Source organism: Archocentrus centrarchus (genome assembly GCF_007364275.1).
Source record: "Archocentrus centrarchus isolate MPI-CPG fArcCen1 chromosome 18 unlocalized genomic scaffold, fArcCen1 scaffold_23_ctg1, whole genome shotgun sequence".
NCBI lineage: Eukaryota > Metazoa > Chordata > Actinopteri > Cichliformes > Cichlidae > Archocentrus > Archocentrus centrarchus.
The window spans coordinates 3,381,376-3,397,724 of record NW_022060145.1 but is presented as its reverse complement, the minus strand read 5'-3'; the positions used below and the strand labels follow the sequence as shown (position 1 = coordinate 3,397,724).

Here is a 16,349-nt window from a genome sequence, read left to right as displayed (position 1 = left end):
CACACAGAGACACACAAGTGAGCTGAGTCGGTCAAATCGCAGAGCATGGTTAGAGATGGCAAAAAACAAGAACCCAAACTGAGTGGAACATAAAAAGACAGTTTGTGTGAGGAAGTAAAGAATTTCCAATCAAAAACACGCGACTCACTCTTGGCCATCTTCTTGCGGTTTTCCACTGGTTTGAAGTGGATGGTGGGTATAGGGCAGACCATCTGCATGGGTTCAGCTTCCACTAAACAGGAGTTCTTCTTGTCCCAACCGGCCCCCTCCAGATACAAACCTCTGACAAAGACTCCATCCTGGATGGGGAAAGAGGCAGGTAGGAAAGGCAATGAGCAGAAAAACAAGGGAAGAAAATGGGTTATAAATAGGTAAGGGTAAGGGGGAGTGATATAAACACTCGCTTGGAGGTGACTTCTTGCAGTTAAAAAAATATGACAAACAGCTATGCCAATGAATTAAATAATGAAATGGGGAAAGGAAAGACGATGGAGGGGGAGGGCTGCAGAAAGAAAGATGGATGGCAAAGAGGGGGAAGAGGATCTGAAGAAGCTGGAGCAGGGAGCATAGAAAGAAGAATAAGAATAAAAACAAGAGTGCCCAGAAAGGAGGTGAATGGGAAGCAGTAGGTCATGAGAGAGAGAACATGGGAATACAAGAGAGGTACAGAGAGGACAGGAAAAAGGAGGGTGTGAAAGAGGAGAACAGAAGAGAAGAGGGAGAGGAAAAAAGATTTGGATAGAAGGAAAGAAGAGTCCAAACTAAAAAGAAAGAAGGGGCAAAGTCAAAGGGGACAGAAGTGTAGACTGGTTCTGAAAAAGCAGAGGAAAGTGGGAAAGAGAGAGAAAAAAAGATCAGCGACAGAAGCACAGGAAGCAGAAGAAAAGGAATTAAATAAGGAAATAAAACCGAGTAATAAAGAGCTACAATGACAGAAATTTGGGAAAATATGACAAATCAAAATATGATTGGTAAAAAAAACCAAAACAAAACCAAACATCTAAATGAGAGCGGCTTTGAAGAATCGCAATAGAGAGATCCAAAGTTGCATGCTGCTTTGAATGAAAATAGATCGTCCAGGGGAAAAAAAAAAAAAAACAGCCCATGTTTGAGTAAAGATGAAAGCTATGATGTAAAGTTGTAATGACAGCTGAAAACTAATGGCTCAGAAAAAGTAGCCTGGTGGCAGATTGATATCATTTTATATACATTTTTTTAGGAAATAAAATGTGTGTCACCTTGGTTGGTTCAAGGAGGTTGCTGTCATCCACAGTGGACACTATAAACTCCCAGGACAGCGTGTCCACTGAAATCTGCAAGAACACCACAATACAAAAGTTTGTGCCTGTAAGCGGTTTCCAGGTGCTTCTCATGTACATTTTGTGTGCTGTTAAATTGTTTAATCTTCAGTTTTGGACTCACATAATTCACTGGGTTCAGCTTATGAAACCCTTTTTAAAAACCAGCTCAGATGCTCAAAAATACATGACCATCAATCACAAAGTGAGCTGGATTACACAACTGCCTCTGTGTGTGTGTGTGTGTGTGCATGCGGTTGTGTGAACTCTCACGTTGCGTTGTCGAGCTGATGACTGCAGCACAGCAGTGAGGAAACCGTTGGGAAAGGTGAAACCGGACAACCAGAACAAGTTGGGGGGCTGGGTCGTCTGTGCCCAGCGTGCAAACTGATCGACTCGCTGGCAAAGATCCCTGGTCCATGCTGCCAGGGGTTTCAGCGAGGGGTATGCCTAGTGGAGAGAGGGAGCGTGAGAGGCAGCAAGTGAAACATGGCAAATCCACAATCATTTCATGCTTCCAGCTGTTGGCAGCTACTCAAAACAGGAACAAGTTCAGTGCAGTGCAGATGCGCTGAGCACTGATGGCCTTTGGGTCTCATCAGCACACAAACGCTGAACTGGTGAGTGAGAACTGCGTCTTAGAGACTCACTGGAATCTAAAAATAATTGACCAAAACATAAAAGTGACTGTGAGGGAGATTATTTGACAGTAATGGTACAGATGATAAGTGGTTTTATTATCTAATGCACAAAAAAGACAGGAAGGATGACCTGTTATTCTCATTTCCAACTCCACATCTTTCTTATTAAACTCAGCTGTAGCGGCTTTGCATGATTTACAATTCAGTTCTTTCACTGGGCCTTGGTGCAGCCTCTTGCCAACACATTGTAACAGTCCGAGTCAGTCTGCAGCAGTGAGAGTGACTCGTCTGCGATGTGCCTCTTTGCAACAGGGGACTTGATTCACTTGGTTGCCAACTTGTTGTATTCTGGCTATTTGTGGAGGAATTTCTGAATTTTTGTTTCAAATCTATGAGATTCTTGCTGGACTCTGAATGTAAGTAGTTAATGTGAATTTGTGTGTATGTAGACAGCAACAGAGGTGCAATTGTCACTGATTAATCACAGTTAATTATGTTAAACAGTTGAACAGATGTAATTGCCAAACTGACTTCATCCAATCACAAACTGACAGCAGACCGACTCCGTCTTATTTTCATTTTATCGCCGTCTTGACGCATTAAAATTGCTTTGAAGGTGGCAACTGACTGCAAGTGGTTGCAGACTTAGTGGTTATCTTTGAAGCAACCATTACAAAGGCAACAAGATCACAAATTCATTGCATAAAGTTGCAATAATTTTGTTTGTGCCACCATATTCAACCAGCGTTCCCACTGGTGTGCCTGTAGCATTATGGACACTCCCTAATCTACATCATTAAGAGTAGAAAACCTGTCTGAAACAGAGTATCAACCATTTCAACAGTATATATATATATATATATATATATATATATATATATATATATATATATATATGACAGAAAATAAGGAAAAGCAAAATAGATCCTTTATGGGATGAACTGTTCCCCTGGTGATGACTTTCACTATTAGTCATATCACTGATATTTTTTAAGTACCTATTTATTCATCTTATCTGCACCACATTAAACACATTGAGGGACACCGATCGCAACTTTACATGGTCTTAACGTAAATATTCATAAAATGAGAGCTGAAAACTAAAAACCATGTGATCTATAAATAAATGTGTCAAACTAAAAGAAGAAATACTCACAAAGCACAGTTTCTGTCAGTCCACTCACTGATTTTGAAATCTCTTATTCAAAAGCAACAGTCACAACAACGGGGAGGTGTGACAGACACTGCCACAGTTCTCTACTGAGAGAAAATAATCAATCCAGATCACAACACGTGTTAGTTGCAACAGTAAAGCTACAGCTGTGAAAGTGGCTCTCTAAAAGTACTGGAACTGTGAGGCCAATCCCTTTATTTTTCCTGTAGACTGAACACAGTTTTGTTGCCCAGATGTGTCCTGTTACACTGATTATTCAATCAATAAATGTCTGCGCTCAGTTTCAGATTTGGGTTTTAGGTGCATGTATAGTTAGAGGAGTAACCAGACAGCTGTCTGTGGGTGAAAAACAAGCAACTGTGAAGCTGAGAGAAGATGGAAAACCAATCAGAGCCATTGCACAAACATTAGCCATAGCCAGTACGACCGTTTGGAACGTCCTGAAGAAGAAAGCTGTCACTGGTGTACTAAGTAACAGATGTTGAACAGGTAGCTCGAGGAAAACAGCAGCAGCTGATGACAGAAACATATTAAGTGCTGTAAAGAAAGACCCTAAAACAGCTGTTAGCAACAACCTCCAGGGGGCAGGAGTGAAGGTATCACAATCTACTGTTCACAGAGGACTTCATGAGCAAAAGTACAGAGGCTTCACCGGGAGATGCAAACCATTAATTAGCAAGAAGAACAGGAAGGCCAGGCTGGAGTTTGCCAAGAAGCACAGTTTTGTGGACTGATAAGACAAAGATGAACCTTTACCACGGTGATGGAAAGGCTACAGTTTGGAGGGAGAAAGGATCCGCTCATGATCCTGAACATATGAGCTAATCTTTAGCTCACATAGATTTTTTGGCATCAAAACCAAATGCTTTCAAAAGTAAAGGGATTGCCTTCACTGTTCCAATACTTTTGGAGGGGAGTGAAAATCTGCCAAAAGGACTGTCACAGAATAAAAAGATCTAACAGGTGCCCAGGTTGGAGATGGCTGTAATAATTTCACTGTACAGACACTTATTCCATCTCAGGGACATTGATAAAAATAAATCAGTTTACATAATGTTCTACTTTCTTGGTGATACATTCAGAGACGAGCAAAAATGCTTACAAAATGGGGGCTACGGGTCTGGAAAGCCCCCGAGCTTTAATTGAGTGATTAATTTGAAATGTCTTCTACGTGCACAGACTCATATTCATAATACAGCCACCGCACACACACACACACAAATACAGGCAAAGACGTGTGAGGAAACCAGATACAAAATGGCCGGAGACAGAGAGGCAGGCAGGCCAAAATTAAAGCCATGAGTCTGAAAGCTCAGAACTAATGACAGGCTGCTATGCCAAGGAGGGGCGGAGAAGAGAGGGATGAGGGGACGGAGGGATAAATAAGCAGGACTGAGTCTGTGAGGGGCTGTAGTTGCTGCCTGGATCAGATGAGGCATGAAGAGAAAGAAGAGAGCAGAATGGAGGTAGACAATGGCTACACTAGTGCACAGAAAGAGAGCAAAAGAAAAAAAGACACCCATAGCAAATGTGAAATGATGAAGAGATGGATAAAAAGTCAGAAATGGGAAGAAATATAAAGAGAGTTGTCAGGTTTACTAGTGATCAGCAGAACAGAGACGCTCAGCTGGAGGCAGCAACTCTAATAGCTATCCAATACTCCTATAAAAGGAAATAGATACACACACTCACACACACATACGGTACATTGAGCAGTATTAAGCTCCTAGCTAGAGCACAATGAGCTCAGGGTCTTTTTAGGAAAGTGGAGCAGGCCTTGGAAGGTTTACTTTGCTTATTACACTACGATTAGTTCACAGACACTGGCTTTGTTCAGCCACTGAAGGCTGAGGTATACTCCACCTGACTAACAGCACACTCAAAAACACCCACGAGCAAAAACACACACGTATGCATACATGCTTTTCATCCACAGCCCTTAAAGAGCACAAACTCAGACACTTGAATATAAACATGAACTGCCCTTACTGACCCCCTGTCAGTGGACACACACACACACACACACACACACACACACACACACACACACACACACACACACACACACACACACAACACACACACACACACACACACACACACACACACACACACACACACAAACACACACACACACACACACACACACACACACACACACACACACACACAAACATTCCACTGACTCATACACTAAACTCACACACCGACACTCCCTTTAAGGCAGAAGCCTTTCCAGCCCCTTGACCCAGGCTGACAGCACCTTGTGTTCTCTCCCCACTGTAAAGAGAAGTCAGTGATAATGAAGCCAGAATGGAGCATTTGGACAGAATCACAGCTGGAATATAGCCAGAGCCCCAGAGCCACACTGAGCCCATCAGTGTGTGTGCGTGTCTGCGGTTGGACAGACCAGAACAATAAGCGTGTGTCTGTGTAGCCAGGCAGGGTGATGGATAAATACACATTTAATAACAGAACACTGAGTGAGTATGGAGACAGGCATGCAGCTGTTTTACCAGCTCCAAGCAGATTAGATCAGTGCTGATCAGATCACAGTCACACGGATCAATATGTGATATGAGTGCACTGATGTGAGTCTGAAGGCTCTTTGTCAAGCAGCAACACACCAAAGGAATCTATTGTAACTATTACAGAGAGAAATACTTAAATGCAAATTAAATCAGAATAAGCAATGGAAAAATAAACATAGTGCTGTGTCAGTATTGAAATATTATCTGTGACCCTCGTTCAGAAAAGCTCAGTCAGTACTTGATTATACAGTACAGTACAGCCAAACCAAAAAATGTTAAATTTGTCTTACTGTATGGCTTTAATCATGCATTCTGTTACCCCCTTTCAGAGTTTCTTTTATCACTTTCATTCTGACTCAAGAGAATCTTCTTCGGCTTGTCACAGTCATGTGCACCTAATTTTCCAATAAGCAGCTTTCTCAGTACTATTGATCTTAGCAGCCCTTCCTCATCCGAGCCTGTCTATCAGCTTTATGGAATCAAATAAAAAGAAGGTACCTAGTGCACTTTCACATCTCTCATTATTTAGAATGTGCTTATCACACGTGATGTGTGAGTACATCTATTTATTTTGAAAAGTGAAAGACTCAGCCAGCTGAGAAACGATAATCGGTGAATGCACATTAAAGCAGTAGACCACATTTGCTTTACTTTTTTTTGTAACCTCAAAATAACTTGTTCAAAGGGAGACTTAAGCTTGTGTGGGTGACTGTGGGTGCCATGTTAGGCAGTTTGAGGGGCAGTTGCCTAATCTCGAAGTCTAACAGCAGGTCTTTGCATTTCTACAGCCAAAAGACTGACTCGTGGTCAAGAAAAGTCAGGAGATTGCTGCAGGGTTACTGTGACCAACAAGACCAATTAAAATTGTGTGACACCCATTTAAAAAAAAAAAAAATGGCTGTCAGGCCCCTACGCCAAATTCAGAGAAGCTGTAAAAACAAACCATCAGGATGGATGTTAAATAGAAGCAGCAGGTCCATGAAGGAACTATTGCTTATGTTGCTTAAAAGAAGTTTCGAATAATCTAAGTGATAATCTACTTGTACTCCGCTCTACTTTTGTTGTTGCTTGATGCTGAGAAAGACATATGCAGAAGAATACAGCTACATAATGACATGACTCTACAGTGGCCCAAGGAAAAGCCAACACTAAACTGGCACTACCTGGTCTACACTGGTAGAAAGGGGGTGTACCTGTGTTTGTAAGTGTGCGTGTGTGTGTGTGTGTGTGTGTGTGTGTGTATTTGCACCTTCTCCCACAGTGGTGGTACACGGGCATCATGGATGCAGTTGAAGGTCTGCTCCAAGCTGGGTGACATTACTACAAAGCCTTTGATCCCTTTCTGTAGTTCCACCAGAGACAATCTAAAACACAAACACACACAGTTACAGCAACAGGTGTTTAACTGCTTTCAAGCCTACTGAAATTGCTGTGCCAGAGAGTCATTCACTGGAGTGTGTTAGTGCTACTATGTGATATCAGCAACCCTAACACACACACACACCTAGGGTCATCAGTGCTCTGAGACAGGACTACACCATGTGTAATACATAAACTTTTTTCTATTAAGCACCTAACTTTCTGATATTCACCTACCTGTCTTTAGCAAAAATGGTAAGGTAGTACTTTTCTACTCTAAATAAGCACTCAGCCACCTGCAAGAGCCAAATGAGCCAAAAAGAAATTTTCATTTATGCTTGTTTAATTTCTATTATTGTCTTCAAACTGATACACAGGCTAATGTGGAAGGAGTAAAAAACATGTGAGAGAAAGCACTTTTGTTAGCAGCGCCCTGAATTATTCAGTGAGAATAAAGTCCAATTGTGAATCTGCTAAATTTCAGATTTGTGTTTCTACCTGACAGCATATGACACCTAGATTCACATCTCATTTGAAAGTGTAGATTTACACATTAAGGTACAACACACACACACACACACACACACACACACACACACACACACACACACACACACACACACACACACACACACACACACACACACAAAACTATCATCATACATGATGGTGTTCAGCAGAGAGTTGTATCTCTGGATCTCTTGCAGCAAGACCACATTAAGGGGTGAAGAGTCATCCAGCAGGAGGGTTCTCGTGCCCTCGTAGTCGATGGATTTTGGGATCTTTCCACGAATATCTGTCAACAGCTCTAACACCTAGAAACACAAGTCAAATGTACAAAAAAACAGATATAACAGGTTTAAAGCTGATAGTAAAGGACACACACACACACACACTTCAGCAGCACAAGAACCAGTAAAAAGGAGCTGATGAAGGGTTTACATCAGTTCGACTGTTCACATATCTACACTATAACAAAACTATAGCATTTAAAGCACATAGAGAAACTACTAAAACCACAACTGATACTTCTAAGAGGGATCCTAAGAGATTAACTTGACTTAAAACAAAGCTATATCTAAGCCTGAATGCAAAGGTTATTAGATATAATCAGATCAATCACCATTCAAAAGCAGTACCCAAGTAGGTCCAGCATGTGGGCCTTCAGATAGAAGCAGTTTTAAGTTGTGATAAAAGCTCTGAGCTCTGTCTTACAACACAAAAGCACTCTGTTAATAACCAGCAAAACACAGCTTTTTTAATGTAATTCATTTGTTTTAAGACAAACCGTACAATGTCCTAATAACAACACCAAGATTCAGTTATGCAGAATCCAAATTTTTGCGGTCTTTCCTAAAACTTCAGGGAGAAGTGTAAGCCATAAAGCACAGCTTCCCAGATCTGTATCATATTACACTGATGACTGTTAGCCAGTGTTATGTAACCATATGGATGTCTCAGCATTGCTGGGAAAAAATCTGTCAAAAAGACAGCCTTTTTTTGAGCAATTACTAACCATTAATTGGATGAAAAGAACATTTCCCAAGTTCTATTACACATACACTGTACTGCCAAAAGTATTCCCTCACCTCGCCAAATCATTCAGGTGTTCCAATCACTTCCACGGCCACAGGTGTATAAAACCAAGCACCTAGGCACACTTCATGTGGCCTTCAGATCAGCTCAAGAAGAGTGCATAAAGAGCTTCATGGAATGGGCTTCTATGGCTGAGCAGCTGCATCTAAGCCTTACATCACAATCAGAATGCAAAACGTTGGATGCAGTGGTGGGAAGCATGCTGCCACTGGACTCTAGAGCACTTGAGACATGTTCTCTAGAATAACCAATTACACTTCTCTGTCTGGCAATCCAATGGACGAGTCTGGGGCCAAAAGAACGGTACTTGTCTGACTGCATTGTGCCAAGTGTAAAGTTTGGGGGGGTATGGTGTGGGGTTGTGTTTCAGGAGTCGGGCTCGGCCCCTTAGTTCCAGTGAAAGGAACTCTTAATGCTTCAGCATACCAAGACATTTAGAACAATTTCATGCTCCCAGCATTGTGGGAACAGTTTGGGGCTGGCCCCTTCCTGTTCCAACATGCACAAAGCAAGGTCCATAAAGACATTTGGTGTAGAAGAACTTGACTGGCCTGCACAGAGTCCTGACCTCATCCTGATAGAACACCTGTGGGATGAATTAGAGTGGATTCTGTGAGCCAGGCCTTCTTGTCGAACATCAGCGTCTGACCTCACAAATGCACTTCTGGAAGAATGGTCAAAAATTCCCACAAACACTCCTAAACATTGTGAAAAGCCTTCCCAGAAGAATTGAAGCTATTATAGCTGCAAAGGGTGGGCTGACAGCATACACATCTATGGATTTAGAATGGAACATCACTCAAGTTCATATGTGTGTGAAAGAAGACAAGCAAATACTTCTGGCAATATATTGTACTTTTAAAGAGAGAGGATAGAACATATATGGCCCGGTATACTAATCAACTACTATGTGTAGGGATAGAAAAATTACTGTACTCCTTAATCATACATTGTTCATTAATCATCCCTGTTCTCTCCTTCTCCAACCTTGCTTCATCCTCACCTTATCTTCTCTACTGGTCCCGGCAGTAGTGCTGCTGGTAACCTGGGGCTGCAGGGAGAGCAGGGTGTCAAACACCATCTTGGTCTCAGCACTCTGGCTTGCAATGTCAGCATTAGGGTGCTGGCCAAACAGCTCTGGATGCTCCATGGATGGCAGCATGTTGATATATTCCTTGTATGAAGACTGGGGACCATTATGGGGGATGTAATAGCTGGTTAAGGTTGATAACCTGACAGACAAAAAGGGTTTAAAAAGTGAGAGAAGTAAAAAAAAAACACACAAGAACATGACCAGGTGAATGTTTTGGACCAAAGTGACTATATGACAGTACACACAGTCCTACTGTACGTTATCTCAGCTTGTAATATCTCTCAAAATATGAATACCTAGTTGTAGAATCTAACTTCTAATGCAAACAAATATTTTGCATATTTTTTTTGTTTCATTACCCTCAATAAACTGCTTGTTAACAGTTTCCAAATGCACTATTAGACTGACTGTTCCTATTGATTTTATTGGCTGCCAATGCAATGTCCCATGTACCAATTTCTCTGCACATTATTCCAATCTATTTTAATGTCCTTCAGTATAATAATGCAAGTGCAAAAAATACAAAATCTCATAATACCAAGTATAAAATACTCAAGTGTTAGTGCATAGAAAATAATTTTCTGAGGGAGAAGCAGCAGGAAGTGGTAGTATTTTCCTGTGTTTTACTGTGCCTTACCACAACTGCAGTCATTCTACAACTAATTCAGCCTGAACTGAGTGCTAGAAAGTTTTTACTTCAAGCCCCAAAGATCTCCCTTTACATTTTTTTAGGTAAGGGGAAAATCTGAGTGTTTGGTTTGAAATCATAGAAACACAAGATCTGTGAAACCAGTGCACGAACAGAGTAAGAGTTCTTGGCAGCACTCAGTGTATCTGCTTTTCTTACGCGGTGATAACCTCGCTGTCCTCTTGGTGGTGCTAGCACTCTGTGACTAAAAAGGTGCTTCAGAAAGCCACAGTTTGCAATCGACCATGGATGCTTTTTTTTTTTTTTTTTTTACATGTCTTTTTGAAAATTGAGATGTTTAGGCATCGGTACTTTTGCCAGTGCTTCTGTTTACCATATTTACTTAGGTTATGCGAACAGTGCACTGGTTTCAAAGCAGTTACTAGGAACTTGTAGTGGCACACCAAAAATATTTGCATTACACTATCTTACTTGAAGAATGGCTGTTGTACAGCAGCATCACAAAAGTAGTCATTGATGTACGTGGTCAGAAGACGTCTGTCCCACTCGTCTGTGACGTGACCTCCGTAGCTGACCCCAGCAATAAGGTACTTCAGTGCATCCCAGGGGATCTCCTCATATTCATTCAGGTACAGGTTGAGCAGGCTCTCGCTCACCTGGGAGGCACGGAGACAAAGATCTTAACAGAGCGGATTTGAAATCCGACACCTGAACTAAATTCTTGTGATATGATAGTGGTGTCACTCGCATTTTGTTGCACTTTTGTTTATTGTGTTATTGTTCTCCGGCACAACGGAGCACTGTGTTGTTAGGAAAATAAAATCAACTAACTGGATCATCATTATTCATCACTCTAAATGGCCCTCATACTGACAGTGTATAAATTTGCTTTTCTGGCTGAGCTAATTCTAGCTTTGTAATTTAGAGCAGATTACTCTCAATTAAAACATCAGCCACACATTTATTACAATCAATCTTTTTCTTCACATACAAAAAAAACACAAACATTACTGGATTAAAGAAAATACACATTTTTCCCCTGTAAATTCTAATAGCTCTAACAGTTGTTTTTTTCTGTATCAGATGAGTCTCTCACCTCAAAGTCAGAATCATTAAAGCCATACACAATGTTCCAGCCCATCTGAAGAAACTTCTTTCTTTCCAGAAGGATGCTGTGAAAAAAGCAGAGGGAGAAGAGGAGCTTCCTGTAGAGTTTGGGTTTTGAGCAGCGGTTGAACTGAGCTTCTGTCACCAGCTGGTAAAGACGCTTCATGTTGGCTTTTACACCCTGAGAATAAACAGATTGGGATGCGTTGACAGTTTAGAGGGTGTTACATGTAGGGTGTATATCAGTAAAATATAGGATGACAAAAAAACCCCCCACATATACTATGCATATAATATGTGACCAGAGTGACCCAAAACTGTGTCTGTGTGCAAATGCACCTTTGGTGGTTCAGTGGTCATCTTGATGCCAGCCTGCAGGATGGTAATGGGAAAATCAGGGTGTGGTGAAGAGCTGAGCCAGAGTCTGAAGCTTGGGTGGGGCTTCTGCACTTGTAGCTCTTTAATCAGCTTGTCCAGCTCAGGCATCCATGACAGAGAGAGGTGGCAGTTGGCCAGGAATACCCAATGACCTGAGCGTAAAAGACTACTGAAGCAAGCTGATATAACCTGTGAAGACTTTGTTCTACATGTCAACTCCTATTTGAATAATCGGACATGCTTGTGGTGATTATATAAAAAATAATCTTGTACCGTTCTTAATGCCCTTCTCTATCATGCTCTTGGCAATCGGAGCCTGTCCCTGGCCCAGAGAGAGAGCCTTGAAGTGGTTGCTCATGCCAGAAGCCTCAGCTAGCTGCTGCAGTGAGCCTGTAGGGTCCACCCCAGGAGACAGAACAAAGATCAGAGGAGTAGAGCTGGTTGATTCCTCCACAACCTAAGGAGGAGACAAAGATGGCACATTCAGGAAAAAAAGGAGAAATAAAGCGAGATGATCCAAAAAAATAAATAAATGAATAAAGGCAGCTCACGTGATACCCAACAGCAACTTTGCAAAGGGATACTTGCAATTACACAAATGGTGTTAATTAAAATTTGAATCTTCAACACCGATACTCAGAAAAACATCAAAAATCAGATAAACAAGAGCTAACACTCACAGATTTCATATCGAGAACAGGTGGGTCAACAAAGAGAGAGCCGAGGTTTTTAATGATGAAGGAGGTGATGCAGAAAGAGACACGGTCTGGACGCAGAGATCGTACTATCAGCATTTTCTGGAAGTCATTACAGTTACTCTCCCAATCATCTAAAAGAAAAAAAAAAAAATCACCAGTCATTATATGATTTATTAGTAGAGATGAGTAAAGAAGAAATAAAAAGGGTAGCCAAGAAATTAAAACCGTTGCAAAGCAGTATGAACAAGCTGCCTTTCTTGCACATCCGTTCACCACACCTCTCAGGACGGTACGCTCCATCAGTTTGTTCATAGTGAGAATATTTTCTTTAATAAGAACAAAAAAAAAAGTGCCCTCTATAACACATACAGACCTGGAAGTGGAGCATTCTCTGGCTCCGAGCTGGTGAACCAAACGTTCCAGTCTCGAGGGAACTGTTCAAAGGAGGATATGATGCCATGGAAGCTGGGCAGCTTATCCAACTCTGTGATGTTGTCCCAGCTGGAGTCTGCCAACCAACTGGTACACGGGTTATCCATCTGCTTCTCCTTATCAAGAACCTAGAAGCACAGTCATCAATCAGCCAGTAGTCTAATTATTCTATCAATATAGGATACATTGTATATACTATACCGATCTATAGACTAAACATCACACACATTGATGCCACAGTATCAGGTATTTTACTGGTGAGAAAAGTTGTTGTGATTAACAATGTTCCAAGACTTTGAAAAAAAAAAAAAAGTCCATCCAGTGAAGAGAGCAAAAAATAAGACATTTGCGCATCTTCTGTTTATCTTACAATTCCTCCTCGAAGGAAGAAGTTATACTGATCCATGTTGAGTCTTCCGGCCACCTCCAGGATTTTCACACACATCTGGAAGCTGAAGAGCAGCTTGTGAGCCTCAAACAGACCAAGACACGTGTACCTGCCCAAAACATTATTTATGCATCATACACATCACTCAACACATGGAAACAGACATGATTTAAGAAAATGGCTTCTCTGTACGTCTTTGCTTACTTGTACACTGCGTATGTGTGATAGTCATTGAGGTTGGTGATCCTTTGCTCCAGGTCAGGGCTGCACTTGCTCTTTTCTATGCTGAGGTTAAACAGGTTAATGTAGGCATCCAGTGAGAACTGGTACATGGGGTCAATGCGGCCCATGTCGCTCAGAATGAAGAAGAGAATAGAGGCTCGCTCAGCACATGGGCGGTAGGCCTGTTAAGACAAAATACTAATGACCAATTTTATTATTATTTCCTACCTGTATAAAATGATAACAAGTGCCTTTAACAAATTATTACAGTTACTGTACGACCCAGCAAAAAGAAGACAATCCCCTCTGCCCCTCTCCCGAGACCTGACCTCTCTTGCAGAGTCGATCTTGAGCTCAGTCTGTTCACTGCTTTCCAGCTGTTCAGAAACTTCAGAGGCTGTCACTTTGGATGCCTGCAGGGTGTTTACCAGCTGCACATCGTCCAGCAGTGAGCCAGTTGACTCATTCAGCAGTCTGGTAGAGTAGACATACACAGACAACATAAAATATACATATATTACAAAAAAAAAAAAAGGAGCTGTAATGATCATCAGAGTTACTCTGTTACCATGTTTTTTCTACCTGTTTCTGTGTGACTATAGGTATTAGTAACAGGAACTACATATTAGTAACATAACCAGGTTACTGCAGAAAGACAGTCAGTGATGAAATCATCTATTGTGGCACTACATGACTGATATGGGGTTACAATTGCAGGCTGACATGAACTTATGGTTTGAAAAAATATTACTATCTGAGCTTTAATGCTGAGTAGGGTTTTAATGAGTTGCTCTTCTGTGAAGTTCTTTTTGCTTAAGTACTAATAAGAGAATAATGGAAGTTGACACTTAGTAGAAGAATTTTCTGTTATTTTGTATCTTTTAGGAACATAATCACTGGCTCTTATGGAGGCACAGTAGGCTAGTTCAACAAAAAAAGGCTATAATTACAATCACTGGTACAGCTGGTATTAAAGAAATTCATACAAATCTTAATAAAAGACTGGATCTGTCACTTAAACTGAACTTTGTTCACTATATAGAAAACACTGATGAACAAGGATAAAGGTCAGGGTTTGAAACCTGAGAATCTCATCCTCCAGGTCCTGCAGGCTTTTCTTGCCAGAAGCAATGCTAATCACCAAAGAATCTTTCTGCTCTTCCAGCTCTGGACGCTCTTTACGCACCACAATTCCCAGCAGCTGGGCTTCTAGACCCTGCATGCACACATGAAAAAGACACACATCCCATAGAAAAACACATTAAGACAGTACTGAATACTCAGAAAATGTATGTAGACAAAAATGATGAAATATGTGTAGTTATCAAGTAGCCAGCACATGTAGAAGACACATTCTTTCACAGACATGCATGCACACCTGCTCCTTGACAGCAAAGTTTACTATAGTGGTCATTGCAGAAATCTCTGGGGTGTAGTGGGGGTTAGACAGCCTGGTGGTGATATAGAAGCGGAATTCAGGACTGTACTCAACCTCCTTATCACCCAGCTTCAACAGCAACCTCCCACCTGGAAAACATGTAGACACATACACACAGTGAATTATGCAGGTGAACGAATGAACATACATACATACATACATCTATTTCAGGGTTGTGGGGAAGCTGGAGCCTATCCCAGCTGTCATAAGGGGCAAGAGGCAGGGTACACTCTGTCACAGGGCTAACACAGAGAGGCATTCTCACATTCATTTAGGAAATTTACACATTAACCTAACTCCATGCATGTCTTTGGACTGTGGTAGGAAGCCGTGCTGGAGAGAGCCCATGGTGAGAACGTCCAACCTCCACACAGAAACCCACTCTTCCAGGTGAAGATTTATTTCAGAAAACTTGACAGCTGCTCTTTTAATGTGTGATTTTGCCTGTGTGTGTGTGTGTGTGTGTGTGTGTGTGTGTGTGTGTGTGTGTGTGTGTGTGCATTTGTGTCAGACCTATCTGTGTTAGGGACTTGTTGAGAACTGGGTTAAGAGAGGGCTCCAATTCCTCCTGGACATTCTGCAGCAAAACAGGATTCCCAAACTGGATGGCATTCTCCAGCACCCGCAGGTAGTCTGGCATTTGAAAATCGATTACTTTGAGACCCTGCGAATGTGGCACATAGGAGACACAACTAAAACACCGCCTGTCAAACAATCGCACAGCAACAGCCTCAGAAATAACCATAACAGAAATTAATTAATAATCATAAAAAATGTATTTATTTATAAACTCATCTGTCTGAGTTGATATTTTGAAATGTCAGTGAAGTTCATCTTATTTTCTTTGTAAAAAGTACTGGAAGGCAGTCTTCATAGGTTCAGGAATTACTTTACAGGAATCATGAGCATGTTGGTGTAGTGAATTTGAGAAAAGTTGCGATATCCTCAGAAAATTGAAAGGTCAGCTCAAATGAGGGGAAGGTCACCGAGATTCGAACTTGTCCAAGATTTTTAGCAGATGCAGCTATCGTGCGAATTTGAGCATCCTAGGTGACATCGTTATTGAGTTATTGCTTTCACAATGTTGAAAGTTGGCCTCCTGCCTGCCCGGCAGGGTGACAACAATACCCCATCAGCCTTTTTGGGCTGAGGGGTAAAAAGTAAAGAAGAAAGAGGCTAGGGTAAATACATTTAATGAAAAGATAACCACTGACCCTTCATAGCCAGTCAAGCAAAGCTTATTAATGTATAGCTGAGTTATTTTTAGAATGTAAAGTTCATCCGATGAACGATGAGGAAAATACATAAAAATATTCCAAAAAGCTTGTGACAAAAAGTAAATTCA

The 16,349-nt window shown here is 41.4% G+C and overlaps 1 protein-coding gene across 1 annotated transcript in view; it reads right to left on the bottom strand.

Annotated features, from left to right (window-relative positions):
- Positions 1-16,349, bottom strand: part of dnah2 (dynein, axonemal, heavy chain 2) — a 70,625-nt gene that overhangs the window by 809 nt on the left and 53,467 nt on the right. Inside the window, exons 70-87 of the mRNA XM_030722696.1 lie at positions 15,518-15,668; positions 14,945-15,093; positions 14,649-14,782; positions 13,896-14,040; positions 13,549-13,748; positions 13,327-13,453; positions 12,898-13,084; positions 12,507-12,655; positions 12,100-12,283; positions 11,788-11,978; positions 11,438-11,629; positions 10,813-10,997; positions 9,603-9,831; positions 7,667-7,818; positions 6,894-7,008; positions 1,572-1,748; positions 1,239-1,313; positions 149-299 (exon numbers count right to left, since the gene is read on the bottom strand). Of these exons, the coding sequence (XP_030578556.1) occupies positions 149-299; positions 1,239-1,313; positions 1,572-1,748; positions 6,894-7,008; positions 7,667-7,818; positions 9,603-9,831; positions 10,813-10,997; positions 11,438-11,629; positions 11,788-11,978; positions 12,100-12,283; positions 12,507-12,655; positions 12,898-13,084; positions 13,327-13,453; positions 13,549-13,748; positions 13,896-14,040; positions 14,649-14,782; positions 14,945-15,093; positions 15,518-15,668 (2,893 nt within the window). The remainder of the gene's footprint in view (positions 1-148; positions 300-1,238; positions 1,314-1,571; positions 1,749-6,893; positions 7,009-7,666; positions 7,819-9,602; positions 9,832-10,812; positions 10,998-11,437; positions 11,630-11,787; positions 11,979-12,099; positions 12,284-12,506; positions 12,656-12,897; positions 13,085-13,326; positions 13,454-13,548; positions 13,749-13,895; positions 14,041-14,648; positions 14,783-14,944; positions 15,094-15,517; positions 15,669-16,349) is intronic.